This window comes from Macaca mulatta, chromosome 2, assembly GCF_049350105.2.
Source record: "Macaca mulatta isolate MMU2019108-1 chromosome 2, T2T-MMU8v2.0, whole genome shotgun sequence".
In the NCBI taxonomy this organism is placed as follows: domain Eukaryota; kingdom Metazoa; phylum Chordata; class Mammalia; order Primates; family Cercopithecidae; genus Macaca; species Macaca mulatta.
The window spans coordinates 133072710-133089900 of record NC_133407.1 but is presented as its reverse complement, the minus strand read 5'-3'; the positions used below and the strand labels follow the sequence as shown (position 1 = coordinate 133089900).

The following is a 17191-nucleotide window of genomic DNA, read 5'->3' as shown; positions in this document are numbered from 1 at the left end:
CCCAGCCCTGTCAGAGCACCTTTGGTGCTCTCCTTGTCAACTCATTCGAAGAGAATAGAAAAACTTTCAATAGGAAGTCGTTCATGAAGAATCCTCCTTTCCTCTCCTTCCTCTCCCATTTGCTGTGTTACACTCAGCACCAGATCAAGTTGGAATCTCTGCCCTGTCACTCATCAGCTATTTTGAGCTAACCTCTCTGAGCCTCCCTAGTTTTCTGTGAGGAACGCATAATAAAACAAAAATTGTTCTGAAGAATAAATGCCTGGTATGGGATAGGCTCGCCTTTTTTTTTTTTCTTTTCCTTTCTTTCTTTCAAGTGCAATGGCTTCAGATTTGCGGGGATCTCAGAAGTCATTTCGCCAGCCCCTCTCGGGTGGCTGGGTGCATTCTGCGCCTCCCTCAGCCACCGGTGCCTCATACCCTTTATTCTAACAGCATTCAGGTCCTGGGATGCCTGAAGCTGGGGAGGCAGAATCAAGTCCCGCCCAGCGCTTGGAGGAGTCAGAGGGAGCGATGGAGAGGGGGCTGGTGACCCCCTCTTTCCCCTCCTCCTGGCACCGGCGCCCTTTCTCTGTCGGGGAAGGCTAGCCCAGCCCGCAGCCGCGCGCGGCTGGGGCCGAGGGCGCCCCCTCCCTTCCTCCCTCTCCCCCTCCTCTTCCTCCCCTCCCGATACAATGACTGGGCCGGAACAGCGCATCAGCCGAGCCTCATTGGCAGCGGCCGCCCCAGCCCCCGGAGAGGCGGCGGGCGGGGGCAGCTGGGGAGAGAGGGAGCCGAAAGCCCCGGCTGACAGCGAAAGGAGGCAGGCAGGACCGAAGGACGCGAGAAAGGCGGCCCGGGGCACAGCTGTAAGTGTGGATCAAAGCGAGGACGCACGGCGAGCGGCGGTGGCGGGGGCGACCTGCAGACCCGGGCCGGGGGATGCGGCAGGCGCTGGCTGCCCAGAGAGCCCGGGAGTCGGGCTGCGTGGCTCACGTGCTGAACTGGAGCTTGGACAGAGAGGAAGAGGAAGAAGAGGAAGGCAGCTGCCGCCGAGAAAGGCACAGCGCAGAGCGGACTTGCAGGACTGGCGCAGAGCCGGGTCTCCAGGTCCCGCGCGGTGCGCAGCCGAGACAATAAAGTAGCGGTCTACAGCCCCGGAGCGCCGCAGGGAGGAGGCGGCTGAGCAGGTAGGTGGGCGACCGCCCCAGGCTCCCCAAGCGTGCTGCCAGGGCGCGGCCGCAAGACGCGGCCACAGGCGCGCCCGGTGCGCCCCGGGCGCATCGCGCACGTTTGGAGACCCCCAGCGGAGGTGCGGATCCCCAGAGCTTGGGAGAGTAGAAAACCCCGCCCTGGGGTTCAGGGTCTGGTGCAGCCTCCGCTGGAGTCCCTGGGGCACTTGGCACGGCTCTTTGGTCGCTTTGGTGGTATGGAGACAGGAAGTTTGGCGGTTTCGAGGCGTTGGCGTTGGTGGGGTTTGTAAATGCGCCGCCGGGGACCTCGTGCTTTGGTTGCCGCGCGTTCGTGGGAGGTCGGGAGAAGAGCTGATGAAGCCCAGATCCGGCCCCCAGAGATACTTCCAAAAGGCAGCGAAAAGAGTGGGGGGAAATCCCTGGAGTTAGCAGCGGACACTAAGGGTTTGGTTTGGCTGCGCTTTTCAAATAGGTGTGTCAGATCCTAGCCGCTCCTATGTTGGAGAGGCAGTGTGCATGTGAATTGCTTCTTATTTTGTGGAGTATTTCACTTTTCATTTTCATCTGGGGAGGAAAAAATAAATATAATCTTTAGCTCCTACTTTGAGAAGTGCCATTTCGTTTGGAGTAGAGGACAAACTCTTCCCTTGCATTGGATGTCCTGTGCTTTGAAAGATACTGAACAGTGCCTGCTCTTGTTCACAAAAGGGGTGAGACGTGTATTAAATCTTCTCCGGCCTGAGAAAGCAGCCGCGGGAGGAGGTCTCTCTCTCTCTCGCTCTCCTTTGTGTGGCCGCTTCCTTCCAGATGTGAGAGGGTTGGGCTGGGCGCTCCTGGGTGGAGTAATAATTATCCTGAACATTCCTGCGATCTGTTAGGACTTGTAAACATACCAGAGCCAAGTCCTCTGAACTTCGCGAACTGATTTGGTGTATTTGCTGGTACTCAGACGGCTGCGACTAGAGGCAGGGCCTTTCGGGAAAAAAGACCTTAGGGTGCTGATAGCAGCAGTCTTTCCGGAAAGCTGGTTGATGCTTGGAGATTAGGCAGTGGCGCCCCTAGAAACTTACTAGCCAAGTCGGAAGATGTGTACAAGATTATAGCGCGATCCCCAACGTGCTGTTTCCCGTCCTAAAGGGAATGGATCTGTGAGGTTTCCAAATCAAATGTCTAGAGGGGAGGAAAAGCAGCTTCGCCTTACTTAACCTCACCAAGACGCACTTTCATCTGTCATACACGTGCTGTGAAGAATGGTGGTTTAGAGAGCTTACTGTGTGCCAGGCATCCTGGTAGGCACTTTTGGGGCATCATCCGTAATCCATGAAGTGGTAAACCTAGCCCTAGAGAGAGATTAAGTAACTTACCGGAAGTCCCACCAGTAATCTGTGGTTTATATAAGATCTAATTTCAGGTGCCAGGCTCTTAACAAGACAGTGCCTCCGAAAGGGATGTGCTGCAATGGTGGTGTTAATGCAGATGAAGAAAATAATAACAATAATAACTACCATATATATGTATATATACACATATATATGCATATATACACACATATGTATATGTATATATACACACACATATATGTATATATACACACATATATATGTATATACACACACACACACATATATATATATATATATTTTTGAGACAGAGTCTCTGTCGCCCAGGCTGGAGTGCAAGTGCCCGATCTCGGCTCACTGCAACCTCCGTCTCCCGGGTTCAAGCGAGTCTCCTGCCTCAGCCTCCCGAGTAGCTGGGATTACAGGCACACGCCACCATGCCTGGCTAATTTTTTGTATTTTTAGTAAAGACGGGGTTCCACCGCATTAGCCAGGCTGGTCTCGATCTCCTGACCTTGTGATCTGCCCGCCTCAGACTCCCAAAGTGCTGGGATTACAGGTGTGAGCCACCGCGCCCGGCCCATATATTTTTAATAAATTTAAAAAGATGATGTTTAAGAGAGACTGACACTCAGTAAGCACTCTATGTATTTTTGTCTCTAAATTGTCACAAGACAGGTGGTGGATGTATTGGTGTTGCTACAATTCTTCTTCTTTTTTTTTTTCCCCAAACTCTGTCACCTAGACTGGACTGCAGTGGCTCAATCGCGCCTCACCGCAACCTCTGCCTCCTAGGCTCAAGCGATTCTCTTCCCTCAGCCTCCCTTGTAGCTGGGATTACAGGCATGTGCCACTATGCCCGGCTAATTTTTGTATTTTTAGTAGAGACAGGGTTTCACCATGTTGGCCGGGCTGGGCTTGAACTCCTGACTTCAAACGATCCACCACTCGCCTCGGCGTCCCAAAGTGCTGGGATTACAGGCGTGAACCACCGCGCCCGGCCATTTCTTTCTTTTTGTAATCTGAAAATGTTGTAATAAAAAGTAACACACACACACTCCCACACACACACCCCTTTTGAACTGTGCTTACATTTCCTAAAAGGGTGAGAAAAATTTAGACAACTCCAAGGACTTATTGAATGGTAGAAGTTTAATCACTTGTTTGTGACATCTGCAAGTAATATTAATCAAACATTTTATTTGCTTAAATTCAGAAATACAGGTGGAATGCATTTAAACAATATGGTGCTGGAACATGAAGAAATTACCTAAATACCGTATTTTAAGGTTTAATTTTCATTATCCATGGGAAAGTTCTCAGAAGATCTTTCCCCTGCAAGTGATCATGGTGATCACGATCCTGTTTTCCTGTATTAAACTTCACTTTGTTTTGAAATTAATAACTTTCCATGTTAGTGGCAGAAAAGTGAATGGGTTTCTCAAACAGGCAGATGGTTGCATTTGAGCCTAATCTAGAAAAGCGTGGGAGGAGTTAACTTCATAGCCACTCCCAAGTGTCAAATCAGCTGAAGTTTTCTCAGTAATGTTTATTGTCACTGGCCTCTAGTTTCAGCAAGCCTGAGAATCCTAGTTCTCCATTTGATTCCACAGATTTAATCAAGACTCTGCATGCTTTGAGCAGACAAAAAGAAAGTTTTGGCTAACTTACAATACAAATAGGGTACATGGAAAACAGTTAAAAATACCCTGCCTTATCCAGCCTGCAGTAATTGTCTAGCAGGAAATCTTCATAGTTATCTTACACACATAAGTGAAGGTTTGAGGCTTATACTGCAAGTGATCTTTCTATTTCTCCCTTTAAATCTGCCCCAGAGATCTGATCGTATCATGAATGCACTATTTGTATATGTTCGGGACTGCTGAGGCTCACTGAAATGACTATCAGCCTATAGATAAATAATGTACTCAGCGCATCAGCAGGTCTTACATGTATCTTCCTTTACTTACGTATGTGGTTGTTAGATGTGGTTGTGATTTTGTTTTAGATGGAAGATTCTGGGGGGATAATTCATGTATTTCTAAGCCAGTAAAATGTTTTTTTTTTCTCCTCTTCTGACAAATATGTGCCATGGGCAGTTAGAGAGAAGTGGTAAGATAACAATTTTCTGTTGCCAGATGTTTGATAAACCCTCTAGGTAATTTAGAGGCCAAATCTCTTATTCTCCCCAATGACTGGATTTACTGAAATTATCATGTCATTTCTTATCTCATTCTTCCTGGTGAAATCAATTTTTAACCTAATCTCATAAGACAGTGTTTTTTCAATATGAAGGTCATAAAATCCATTTAGTGGGTTACTACCAGTATTTTTTTTAGGTATAACAAGACAAGTGTCAGCATCATCATATGTTCTAAGAGTTCTGTAATTTCATGAAACTTTGAGTCACTCCTATGTGCATTCTGGGTTGCAGTATAAAATGTGATTCTTAGCCGTCAAAAAGTTTGAAAAGCACTGCCACGGGATGCATGTATCTGTTAGTGCTATTTTGATAATAAGTTACAAACCCAAATTTAAGTGGAATTAGGGTATTATATATATGCATATATAGAATATATATATTTTTTCTTACATATGGGTTCAGGTTACTAAAAGGTACACGGGTAGGACTGACTTCAAGAGCATCTTGCTTAGGACTAAACAGTGACTTCAGGATCTGGTTTCTTTTCATTCCTCAGGTCTGCCTTTTTCTTCTTGCCTCTGTGTATTGGGGTCCTTCTTGGGTGACAAGATGACTGTATAGCACTTGGTGGTTTACGCAGTTTCAAGTTCAAGTCCAGCAACCAAAAAACTCCCCTTCCCCAGTTGTTGAACAAAAAGTTTCAAAATGAGTTCTGATTCGCCCAGTTAGCACAGCTGGAGGAAATCTGTGTTAAGTGGCTTCTGCAGAGGTTGAGGGCTTTGCCCCAGCAGTGGAGTCCTACCCAGACCATATAGATGGAGGACATCAGCGGGCTGGACTGCCACATGAATACAGTTGTGGAAAAAGGGGGAAATTAAGGCTAAGAAAGTCTGGAATAAATATTCACCGCAGGGTACAAGTGCCTAATGCACATAGGCTGATTCCTCTTCTTTTTGATGCCGCAAATAATGGAAAATGAGCTGAATTGTATTCAGGCAAATAGGTTATCAATACGATTTTTCATGTGTGTAAGGAAAACTTTAGCTGTCACTTTTAACGTGGTCAATATCAGGACTTATGAGATCAAGATGCAGAACAAGTCAAATTGATAGTAGTTACTTTATTTTCCAATGACACTGAGAAGAAAAAGGCAGATATATTGATTAAAAACCCACAGCCGTCCCAAAACCTCTTACGAGGGGGTGATTGTGATCCTGTTTTCATTTATGTGCAAATCTTGGAAGACATTTATTTGAATCAATTTGCTGTGCTAATCTAATGAAAGCAGTTATTTAAGTAGTGTCTTAGAACAAAGTATTTGAAGAATACACCTCCTTAAAGCCCAGGGCAAATGAGTGCTCTATTCTGCAGCTCTTCAGCCTTGAGGTCTTTATTTGGGTCTGTGTTACTTTGTCGTTAGAGATGTGCTGCTTTTAATTGTCCTCTGTCACTTTATGTACAGTTATCCAATGGGAAAGGGGGCCCTAGTGTATACAGCTGTGAGGACAATGTTCACTCACAGCAGAGGGGCCCTAGAAGTAGGGCTTGCCTGGGTCAATCCTTGTTAATGTCTATGCCTCCGGTTTGGACGATAAATTATATGGCCACCCCATGTATAAAGGCTACTGTTTTAGGGGGCCACGAGTAGGCATCTATTTAATAGACTAAATTATGTGATAAAGAATTCCTGGTGGGGTGCACTGTAATCCCAACATTTTGGGAGGCCGGGGCAGGAGGATTGCTTGAGCCCAGGAGTTCAAGACCAGACTAGGCAACCTAGGAAGACCTCATCCGTACTTCAAATTTTAAAAATTACCTGGGTGTGGTGGCACATTCCTGTAATCCCAGCTACTCAGAAGACTGAGGTGGAAGGATCACTTGAGCCCAGGAGGTTGAGGCTGCAGTGAGCCGTGATAGTGCCATTGCACTCCAGCCTGAGCAACACAGCAAGATGCTGTCTCAAAAAATAAAAAATTAAAATAATTAAACTGAGGAAGTCCTTACCATAACTGAAAGATAAAACTCCAGATGCCTCCCCTCCCGGGAGCGAGAGCGTTACCAGCGGCACCTCACCCTCCTTCTGACTTCCATAGCAGGATCATCCAGGTCTCCTGAATCTGAAAAGCCAGATTCTCCTGAATCTGAAAAGCCAGACCTGAGCTGCAGCAGCTTCCCGGTGGGGTGCCGCCTCCTACCCCCTCACCGTCCTCCCCTCTTCCCAGCTCCCCCACCCCCTACAGGGTGGTAGAGGCTCTGCAGGTGGGGGAGCAGTGCTGGGGCACGTCGGCGGTGGCCATCAAGCTCTACATCCTGTACAAGTACCCAACATTGGACGTCCACCGCTTCAGGTACCTGCTGAAGCAGGCGCTGGCCACTGGCACGTGCCGCAGCCTCCTCGCCAGACCCCTCAACTCCAAAGCCAGGGGGGCCACTGGCAGCTTCAAATTAGATCCCAAGCGCAAGAGGAAAATCCAGCCCAGGAAGATGGCCCCCCGACGGTCCCCAGGAGAGCGGGAGAGGCCAAGGGGAAGGGCCCCAAGAAGCCAAGTGAGGCCAAGGAGGATCCTCCCAACGCGGGCAAGGTGAAGAAGGCAGCCAAGAGGCCAGCAGAGGTGCAGAAGGCTCCTCCCAAGCCAGGTGCAACCACAGAGAAGGCCCACAAGCAAGGCGGCGCGGCCAAGGACACCAGGCCACAGCCGGGCAAGGCTAGGAAGGCACCCCCAAGCCAGACAAGGCCACGCAGGCCCCTTCCAGTGCCAGCAGGCTCAGTAGGAAGGCAAAGGCCAAAGGCAGCAGGAGCAGCCAAGGAGATGCTGAGGACCACAGGAAAACCAAAGCTGGGAGTAAGAGTGTTCAAAACCCACTGTCAGCAAGGTCAAGAATGGTGCTGCTTCCTCAACCAGAAGGTGGCAGGCCAAGGCCAAGGCTCCTAAAGGGCAGCTGCCTAGGGGGCTGGGCAGGGGCGAAACGCTAAGTCTGCTTCTGCTGCTAAGGACAGTGGCTCCAAGGTGGTGCCTGCACACCTGTCCAGGAAGACAGAGACCCCCAAGGGCTCAGGAAAAGCTGGACTGCCCATTACAGTCTCCTCATCCCAAGTGTCTAGCCAGAGGGCTGTATCCTAGGGCCGGAGGCAGGAGTGGAGAGAGACCGAGCCTCTGCCCTAGTTTTCATTCTTCAACAAACCACTGCTCTATTTATTTCATCGTAAGCTATTTATCAATAAAGACTTTTGTTTCTTTCCCCCACCCCCAACACATACACACAAAATCTTGTGCAGATGTAAAGGCTCAACAAATAATGGTAGAACTAATGGTAACAATGGCAACACATGGTTACCAATTCACTTATGCTGGGAATTGCTCTGTGATGTCCATGAGGGTGCCCTCATTTCAATGCTCACCACACCCTATGAGGTGGGGACTCCTAACACCCCTCACTATACAGCCAAGGAAACTGGTTATGCGGTTGCCACTTGGCCAAAATCACATAATATTTGTTGAGTTTGCAAAGTGTGCATGTTGACTAGTGTTTTATAAGAAGGCAGGACAGGTCATTGTTGTGAATACTGGTTGTAGCTTCAGAGGATCTACACTCAGATCTATCTTTGCTTCTTACTAAAGGTGTGCTTTGACCAAGTGACTTAACCTTTTTTGTGCCTCAATTTCTTCATCCATAAAGTGGGGATTATAAGAATTCCTATCTCATCAGGTTATTTTGAGGATTAAGTGACAAAATACAAAGAAGTGTTTCATGTAGTAACTGTGGTGGAGTAAATACTAAAAACATTCTAGCCATTATTAATTTGTGCTTTGTAGAGGCTAGGAAAAAATTAATAATTCATATTATTTGTTGAACACCAACTATGTCCCACATTTTAAGCTAGGCATTTTTTAGTTGTCTTCTTTCTTCTTACAAATCCTCTGAGATGGGTGTTATGTCCGCTTATTGTTCATTTTACAGATGAGGAAAACTGAGATTCAATGAAATGAACAAGTAATGGAGCTTTAGTTTCAACTCCAGGTCATTCTGACTCCGGAGCCTTTGATCTCATAATTATAATGTCATATTTTTTTACTTGGAAGGGAGCCTTAAGATCAGCTAACCCGTAAAAATAAGCCCCAAAGAGAGGCTGTGATATGACAAGTCATTAAGGGATGGCGCAGGGCTAGAACCTAGGTTTTCAGCCTCCCACAACCATCTCTGTCTTGAAGACAAGTGCATTCACCCCATAGGATAACCATGCTGAGTGGGCACAGACACCGTTCAGGAGCACCGGACTTAGATGTCTTCTAATCCAGCTACAAAAAGTCTAGAGCTGTGTTTGCTAAAGTGGGTAGGTGTATCCCTGGTGGTATATGAGTTAATTTTAGATGATAGATAGAGAAACATTTTTCCTTATTGGCTATTTATTTTAACGTGTACCAGAAAAAAAATTCACCTATACCTTCGTGTCTTGCAAAAGATTATATTCCTTTCTGCCTTGCTGAGCAAACTATTAACAGATTGAATAGTGTTGCTTAGAACGAGGCTGAGAAAGAAATCATGTCAGTGTAAAAATATGTGTTAGGTAAAACACAGTGTAGATAGTACTGGAAAATGGCAAAACCTATGAAGGGAAGATGTGAATGACTGAAGTCTGGGAAATACTGGACTGGAGAGATGTTTCCTGAACTTGGTGCACACAAACCACTTGCGGATCAGATTCTGATTCGGCAGATCTGGGATGGGGCCTGAGACTGCATTTCTAACAAGCTCCAAGTGATGCCTATGGTGCTAGTCTGTGGACCATACTTTGTGTAGCAAGGGATCAGGGAACCTGGAAGACTCGTGGGCGTGTATTGAGTGCTGTAGAGGATATATAAGGCAAATCCCTGTCTCCCAGAAGCGTAATCATGTCAGGGAAAGGAGATGTGAATGAACATGGAAGGTGAACTCCCCCATCCAGACACCAAATGAGAGGTATGGTGATCTGTCTGGAGCTACTGCATGGTAGCAGGGGGTGCACGGGATGGCATTGCGCTTGGGCCTGAAAGATTTGCACAGCAAGTGGAGAGTTCCAGAGCATTTGACAAGTAGGAAGAAGGACAGAAGTAGCAGGGAAGCCTCAAAAAAAGGCCCAAACGGAGATTTCAGCAACAATCTGATGAACACAGAGAATCAGCATGGAATGTTGGATCAGAATAAGTCCCCTTTTCAAAGCACAAGCCCCACTAACTGGTGTCTGATGATAATGGCTACCTTTTATTGAGCCCCTATAAGTGCCAGATGCCAGGCATTTGCCAAATACTTTCCAAGCAGCATTTAATTCCATCTCCACAATGACCCACAGTAACCCACATTCTGCAGAGGTGGAAACTGAGGCTTGGAGTGGGCGAGTGACTTGCCCAAAATTACACAGCTAGTAAGTGACACACCTGGAATTCAAACTCAGAATGGAGTTTGTGCTCTTTGCTACCATGCTGCACAAGTCTCTGCTTTTTGTTGTCCTTGGCAGTCTCAGCATAAGAGCTTGCCTTTTTCTCCCAAGAGCCTGCCTCCCAGAAGATTCTAATGGTTCATATTGTTCCAAATGAGACTATTGCCCCCTACAACAGATCCTGAACAAGCATCCAAAGTTATCAAATAGGTTGTCCTCAATCATTATTTATAAAAGATGTCATTCCTTTCTGCCTTGCTGACTAAACTATTACCAGAATGGAATTTTCGGCATTGTGATCTTCCATAAGAAGTAAGTGCAAAACTCCCCCAGATAAACACTGAATGTGTTGTCACAGTGAGGAGGAGCTTGGCTTTGGAAATCACTAAGTAGCCTAGACAGACAGTTATTGGAAATAATTATGCTCTTGCCACAGCATGGGGCCTGTCACAGCCCCTCCTGATTCAAAAGGTCTTTCTGGAAATACCAGCATCCATCTTCCAGCTGGTGCTTATAACAGCCGACAGCGTCGGTGGGGGACCCAGCAATGGATGTGGCTGAGGATTATTGTCGGGCTTCCCTTGTTGCACCTGACTGAGCCCATCCCATCAATTCAGTCTTTGCAAAAGAGCAGAAGGCTCATATGTGACCAGAATGCGGGACAGGCACAAAGCATGTACGGCCAGCTTTGGCCCTGCTTCATCCAAGTTTAATACTCAACCCGAGTTCTGCCAGATAAAGGAGGGGCTGGGGAGAGAGGGGAGCTGGAGTTGGCACTGAATCAAGAACCAGGAAGGCCAAGTTCTGATCCCACCTTGGCAGCAGACTGACCAGAAGCATGCTCATTAGCTCTCTGGATTTGTCAAATGGGTATTGACACTTGAGGTCCTTCCACCTCTAAACATTTTATGCTATGAACAACCAGAAGTGTGCACCCTGCACTTTGTCTGTGTTGGCTGGACTAGTCTCACTTTAATTTTTTTTAAATGTCAGATAGATGCACTTAAAAGGCTTCCTAAGCAGTGGTGTATCAGTGGATAGTTTCAGTATAATTATTTGCCATGCAGTAAAAGTGGTATTTTGTGTAACTTGTCATATCAAATAACCTTTTAGTATTTAGACAAATCTCAAAACATTAAGAGAGTGTGGCTTATTCAATAAATCAGAAAAGATAAGGGTATGTGGGGCCATCACAAGTGAACTAATTGCATTTATTTAAATGTGCAAACTGAAATGCAGAATCCTGACAAACTAATGAAAACCATGTGCCCCTAGATTGGGAACACAGAACGCCATCCCAGTTGGGCTGTAAGACTTAAATTGAGGACATATCATGGTCATTTGCTCCAACTGTGTTAAAGTAATTCAATTTGTATTTTTAAGAGGAAAAAAAGTAGTGTAGTGTTTTATATACCTCCAGGTTCCCAGTCTAGCTGCTCTTTTACTGCCTGAAAGAATGGGGCATCCAGTTTACTAGAGGTCAAAAGTTTGATTCAAACACATTAAGAGGAAGAAATTGTTTTTGCAACGATTCAGATGCTTTAAACAGTTCAGATCGTGAGTGGTTCTCATTGTACTTTCTAGCACTGAACTTGATTACACTTGGAAAAGCATCCTGGAAACTGATCTTTGATCTTTTCTGGATCTCAGAGAAAAGCTATGAAAATGATGCTGATAAAGGGTATTTAAAAATTGGCAGTTTGTCAGCAAGGCTTCATGCTATTCCATAGATGCTTTCACTAAACAATGAGTGGGAAATGTAACTTTGTCTTCTTGCAGAGCCTACAATGCAAACATTTTTTCTACCGCATGTACAGTTTCATTTATATAGTGTTGTCAAGGAATAAGTAATTTGTTTCACTTAAGTGATTTTTCCAGGTGATTGAAGCTTATCTCTTTGTACACACATGATTTTTTGCTTAAACTTTCTTTGATGAAAACATGGCACATGCTTCTTTACTTTTTTTTGCTTGGTGCGTATAATGTGGCTACATCTTTTCCTGACTTGGGGTTATCATGATAAAGATTGCTTTTTGTTCTGTGCTGTAATCCTGTTATTATTTGACAGCTGAATTGTGTGGGATTGAGAGCCTCTGTGTAAATAGTCACAGATCCATGTTCTTTTAGAGTTACCTTTATTACTAATAATAGAGCTCCTCTGAGTAGTTAGCAAATCCCAGGTAGGATGCTAAGAATTCATATACATTATAATCTTGGCTAAACTGTCCACCCCACTCCAAGAAATGATCATTATTATTCCTCCTACTTTACAGGTAAAAATTGAAGTTTAAGAGATAAGTCGTAAGTGGTAGAGTTGAGATTTGAACCCATGTCTCTCTAACTGCAAGATGCCTATTGCCAGTTGTTGTAAAAGCCACTTCTTCTATTTCTCCTCTCTACCCCTCTTTGGGTATTTCTGTCTGTCCTGTTGCTTTAAAAGCCTTTGCCCAGGTAAGGACCCAAGATTAAAAATGTGCCTATTTCGTGGAACTTACTGTTATGTTTTTCCTTAAGTGGAGTTCTGAGGGTATTTTTGATGATTTCTGGGTTCCCAGACATCTGCATATTTGCAGTTCCTAGAAGTCTAACCTGTGAATTCATCACTGTGTATGCTAAGGCTTTGGGAGGGATTATAGGATTTTCTGCATTATGATTAAGCAGCATAATCAAGAAACTTGCAGTCAGAGGAAAGCTTGTCAATTCTGTAATGCAGAAGTTGGCAGACCTTTTCTGTGGAGGGCCAGATACTAAATGTCTTAGTTCATTTTGTGTTACTGTAAAGGTATACCTGAGGCAGGGTAATTTATTTAAAAAAACAAAAAAAAAAAAACAAAAAATGGTTTTATTTGACTCATGATTCTGATGGCTGGAAAGTCCAAGATAGGGCTGCATCTGGTCAGGCTGCTTCCACTCATGGTAGAAGAGAATGGGAGCTGGTGTGTGCAGAGATTACATGATGAGAGAGGAGGGGAGAGGTGAGGGTTGGGGCATGCCAGACTCTTTAACAACTAGCTCTTGTGAAAACTAAGAGTGAGAACTCACTCACCTTTGAGTGAAGGCATTAATCTAGTCATGAGGGATCCATCCCCGTGACACAAACACTACCCATTAGGACCCACCTCCAACATCGGGGATTAAATTTCAACATAAGATTTGGTGGGGACAAACAACCCTTATCCAAGCTATAGCACTAAATAAAATAGGCTTCGTGGGCCCTATGGCCTGTATTGCAACTCCTCAATTCTGCCTTTGTAGGTCAAGAATGGCTGCAGACAATACATAAATTAATAGATGTGACTGTATTCTGGTATACTTGTTATTACAAAAGCAAGCAGGGGGTAGATGTTGGCCCATGAGCCCGTCCTTTGCCAATTCCTGTTATCATAGAAAAAAAAGATCCAATCGAGGTATTATAAGAGTCTAAATAGGTAGGTGATTGAGAGTCAGTGTTGAGTAGTGGTTGTCAATCTGTGGCTCTGGAGATAGCTGCCAAAATTTGTCTCCTAATTCCATCACTGCTTCAACTCAGGCAAGTATCTTAACCTCTCTGCATTTCAATTGTCCATCTTTAAGACTGGGAAAATAATAATCCTTGCTTCATAGGGTTGCTTTGAGAATGAAAGTAATTATTTGTAAAGTATTTAGAAGCGTGCCCAGGACAAAATAAGCACTGTCTAACTTCTGTGAAATTAAGAATAGTAAGGAATACATTTCTAGCGAGACAAAATATTTAGTGCTTTGATGGAAGAAAGGGAAACTTCCTTTGCTCTGAGTGCAGTGGAGGGCAGGGATAAGGCTCCTGCCCTTTGAGGATGGGTGTGGAGAGAAGAGAGTGGGCAGTGTGGGCAGCACAGTGGGTTAGGAAGAACTCTGGCCTGGGAGTTAAGGGAACTGGTTGCAGAACCCAGACAAGTGGTAATCTGCAGCATCCCCTGAGTCAAGTCACTGTCCTCTAGGGCCTTGGTCTCCTTATCTATAAAATAAGGAGGTTAAACTAGAGTAGTGGATGCAAACTGATGGCCCATAGGCTACATTCTGCCTATAGATATGCTTGGTTATTCCCTAGACTGTTTTTAAAATATTTGAATCAATCAATAGCAAGTATGAATCAGGAAATTCCACAAAACAATCTGGATCCCTGGTTTCTTTTAAAAATTCAGAAGCTCTAGCAACACTGGCTGCATTCCCACATGGCAGCAACTGACTAGCACAGAGCTCTGGTGGCTCATGGGTTCTGCGTTGATTGCTGTAGCAGATGCTGCTGGTGTTGCTGGTCCCTACATCTTTGCCCTGGCCGTAGTCGTGCATGCCAGCTTCACTTCCCGCTGCCAGCACCTGCATTGGTTTGTCTGAGGACTTTCTCTGGCTGTGGAAGTGGTGGGCTGGAAATGCAGGGGAATTAACATCCATTCCCTCCAAAAATGAACAGGGTTTGGCCTGTGGATACTCCAGCTCCCTTGCCCATCCAGTGAAACTAAGGGGTGTATATTGTACACCTTTTCCCAGAGTTTCCTCATGGGGTTAAGCTCCACTCGCCCATGGTGATAGGTGACTTAATAGGCTAGTCCTTTTTGTGTATGTGTGTGGCCTTATCTTTCTTGTCTCACTTATGCACCGTCCTACTATTGTTTCCTGGGATGACCTCTCAGATAAATACCTTACACTTGAATCCTTATCTGGGATTGGCTTCTGGAGGAATCCAGACTAAGAAAACCATAGGCTGGTTGTGGTGGCTCCTACAATCCCAGCACTTTGGGAAGCCAAGGCAGGTGGATTTCTTGATCCCAAGAATTTGAGAGCAGCCTGAGCAACATGACAAAACCCCATCTCTACTAAAAAATATATAAAAAATTAATCAAGCATGGTGGCATGGGCCTGTAGATGCAGCTACTCAGGAGGCTGAGGCAGGAGGATCACCAGAGCCCACAAAGTCAAGGCTGCAGTAAGCCAGGATTGCACCACTGCACTCCAGCCTGGGTGAGAGAGTGAGACTGTCTCAAAAAAAGAAAAAAGAGAGAGAGAGAGAGAAAGGAAAAGGAAAGAAAAAGAGAGAGAGAGAGAGAAGGAAAGAGGAAGGAAGGAAGGAAAGGAGGGAGGGAGGGAGGGAGGAAGGAAGGAAGGAAGAGAGAAAGAGAGAAAGAAAGAAAGAGAGGGAAGGAAACCCATAGTCCTCATAGTCCTTGCCATTGAGTCCCAATGAGAATTGCCATTTTTAAAAATCACACTTGAGCAGTTTTTCTCGGGTAGAGAGATGTTTGTCCATCCCATGTCTATCAAAGGAGGGAAGGTAATGGACTAAATGGGCTGTGGGTTTCTGGAAGAATGAGATTCTATTTCCTTGTATAAGTAAAGAGTAGACTGGAAGATTTTATGCAAATTGCTTTCTTCACGTATTTGAATCTTGTCTCTATCAGTGTCTGCATTTGTGATTCCTTTAATAGGAAATCCTCATGGATTTTTAAACTGGGGACCATTTTTGTGGGGTATTTTGTGAGAAGCTATCAGAACCCTAAATTACCACTGGTGAATTGTTTTGACCTGCCTAAGGAGATTTGTATTTTAAAAGAGCAGACTTGAGAATCAAATTTGTATTCTAATTAGTTGACCAACCATTTCTGTTTACCCAGGACTAAGAAATTTTCTGGGACAAGGGACTTTTAGTACTAAAACCATGACAGATTGGTCACTGTACTGTAGGTGAGGTCACACATAGGACCTTTCAAAGTTCAACCCCTGAAAGATTATGTTCCTGCAATATAAACATATTTCCAAATAGTAGTGTATTTTAAAAATTAGCCCAAATGTAAAGTTGGAAATAAAAATAGCTTTTTTCTAGATTTCTAATTGCAAAAATCTGAGTGAGTTGAACAGAATGACTTTGGTTTTCCTTTTTGTCTTTGCCTCTGCTTTGCTTTTGGCTGAGCTGCTGGGTAACAGCACTATTTATTGGGAGAGTTAATTTGGAAACATTGGATATTTCTTCCTTTTTGGGACCTCCACTCACTCACCAAGAAGCAGCAGGTGCTTGGCATGTTTGCGCTCCACCCCGGAAGGGTTCTGGGTGTTCTTTTCAAGGGGGAACCAGGAAAGGACTCCTCACCTTTGTCTAAGAGTAAAACGTTCAGATGTACATTTATTTGTCCCTGAGTTACCTGTAATCCTTTTTTCCTGCAATTTCATCTATTTTCAGTGATGTTGTATTTTACCCAGAGATGAACTTGTGAAAATCTTTACCCCCAAATTAAAAGTGTGTGTAACAGCTGAATGCGGGAAAGAGAGAGAGCCATGCCCCAGAATGGAGGGCACAAATAGCAAAGGGTGTGAATGGCACCAGAATGTGGGAATCTCTGAGGATCAGAAGCCAGATGTGGTATCTGCAGAGCACAATAGGAAAGAAAGACCTGGGAATTTGAAGTTTAAAATGATTTTGTGTATCAAGTCAGGAAATTTAGGCCCTGAAGTGGATATGGGAGGCGCAGTGGAAAAGTTTTAAGTAGATTTGGAATGAGGATATTTGTGTTTGAATCCAAGATCTGTCACTTAACCAACTTTTTAACCTTGTACAGGTCAGGAAACCTTCCTGAGTTTCAGTTTCCTTATTTGTAAAATGGAGACAGGAGGGAAGAAAACTAACTCTTGTTGAGTGCCTGTTATGTTCTGGGGACAGTGTTAGGGAAATCAGAGGAATCGTTTTATTGAAAGCTGTCCGGTTCTGCAAGGTGGGTATAATTGGCTTCATTTAACAGACCAGAAAATGGAGACACCAGAGCCTAACAATTTTCTCAGCCCCACACAGCTGGTAAGGGATGAAACTGGAATTCAAATCTGGGTCATTGTGACTCCAGAGCCAGTGCGCTTTTTATGGTGCCAGCCTGTTACCCTCATGGGGATCATAACTTATTTCACAGGGTGTCTTATTTAAGATCTCCCAGAAGCAGATCCTGAGATAGACTACAAGTAGTTTATTTAGGAAGTCCTGGAAACATCAGTTGGGCAGTCAGGAAATGACACAGGGAATGGAAGGCAGCCCCTGAAAAAGTATGTTATCAATTCAATTACCACCGTAGGCTATTAGAGCTTGTTCCCACTGGGGAGGCTCTGGGAACCAGTGGAGTGCATG

General features: G+C 45.0%; 1 protein-coding gene and 1 pseudogene across 1 annotated transcript in view; both read left to right on the top strand.

Annotated features, from left to right (window-relative positions):
• The first annotated feature begins 283 nt into the window (after positions 1-283).
• LOC144339264 (uncharacterized) overlaps positions 284-17191 on the top strand; it is a 102690-nt gene continuing 85782 nt past the window's right edge. The window contains exon 1 of the mRNA XM_077993325.1: positions 284-1169. Within this exon, the coding sequence (XP_077849451.1) occupies positions 675-1124 (450 nt within the window). The 5' untranslated portion in view covers positions 284-674 and the 3' untranslated portion in view covers positions 1125-1169. The remainder of the gene's footprint in view (positions 1170-17191) is intronic.
• LOC144339479 (histone H1.8 pseudogene) lies at positions 1463-7777 on the top strand (annotated as a pseudogene).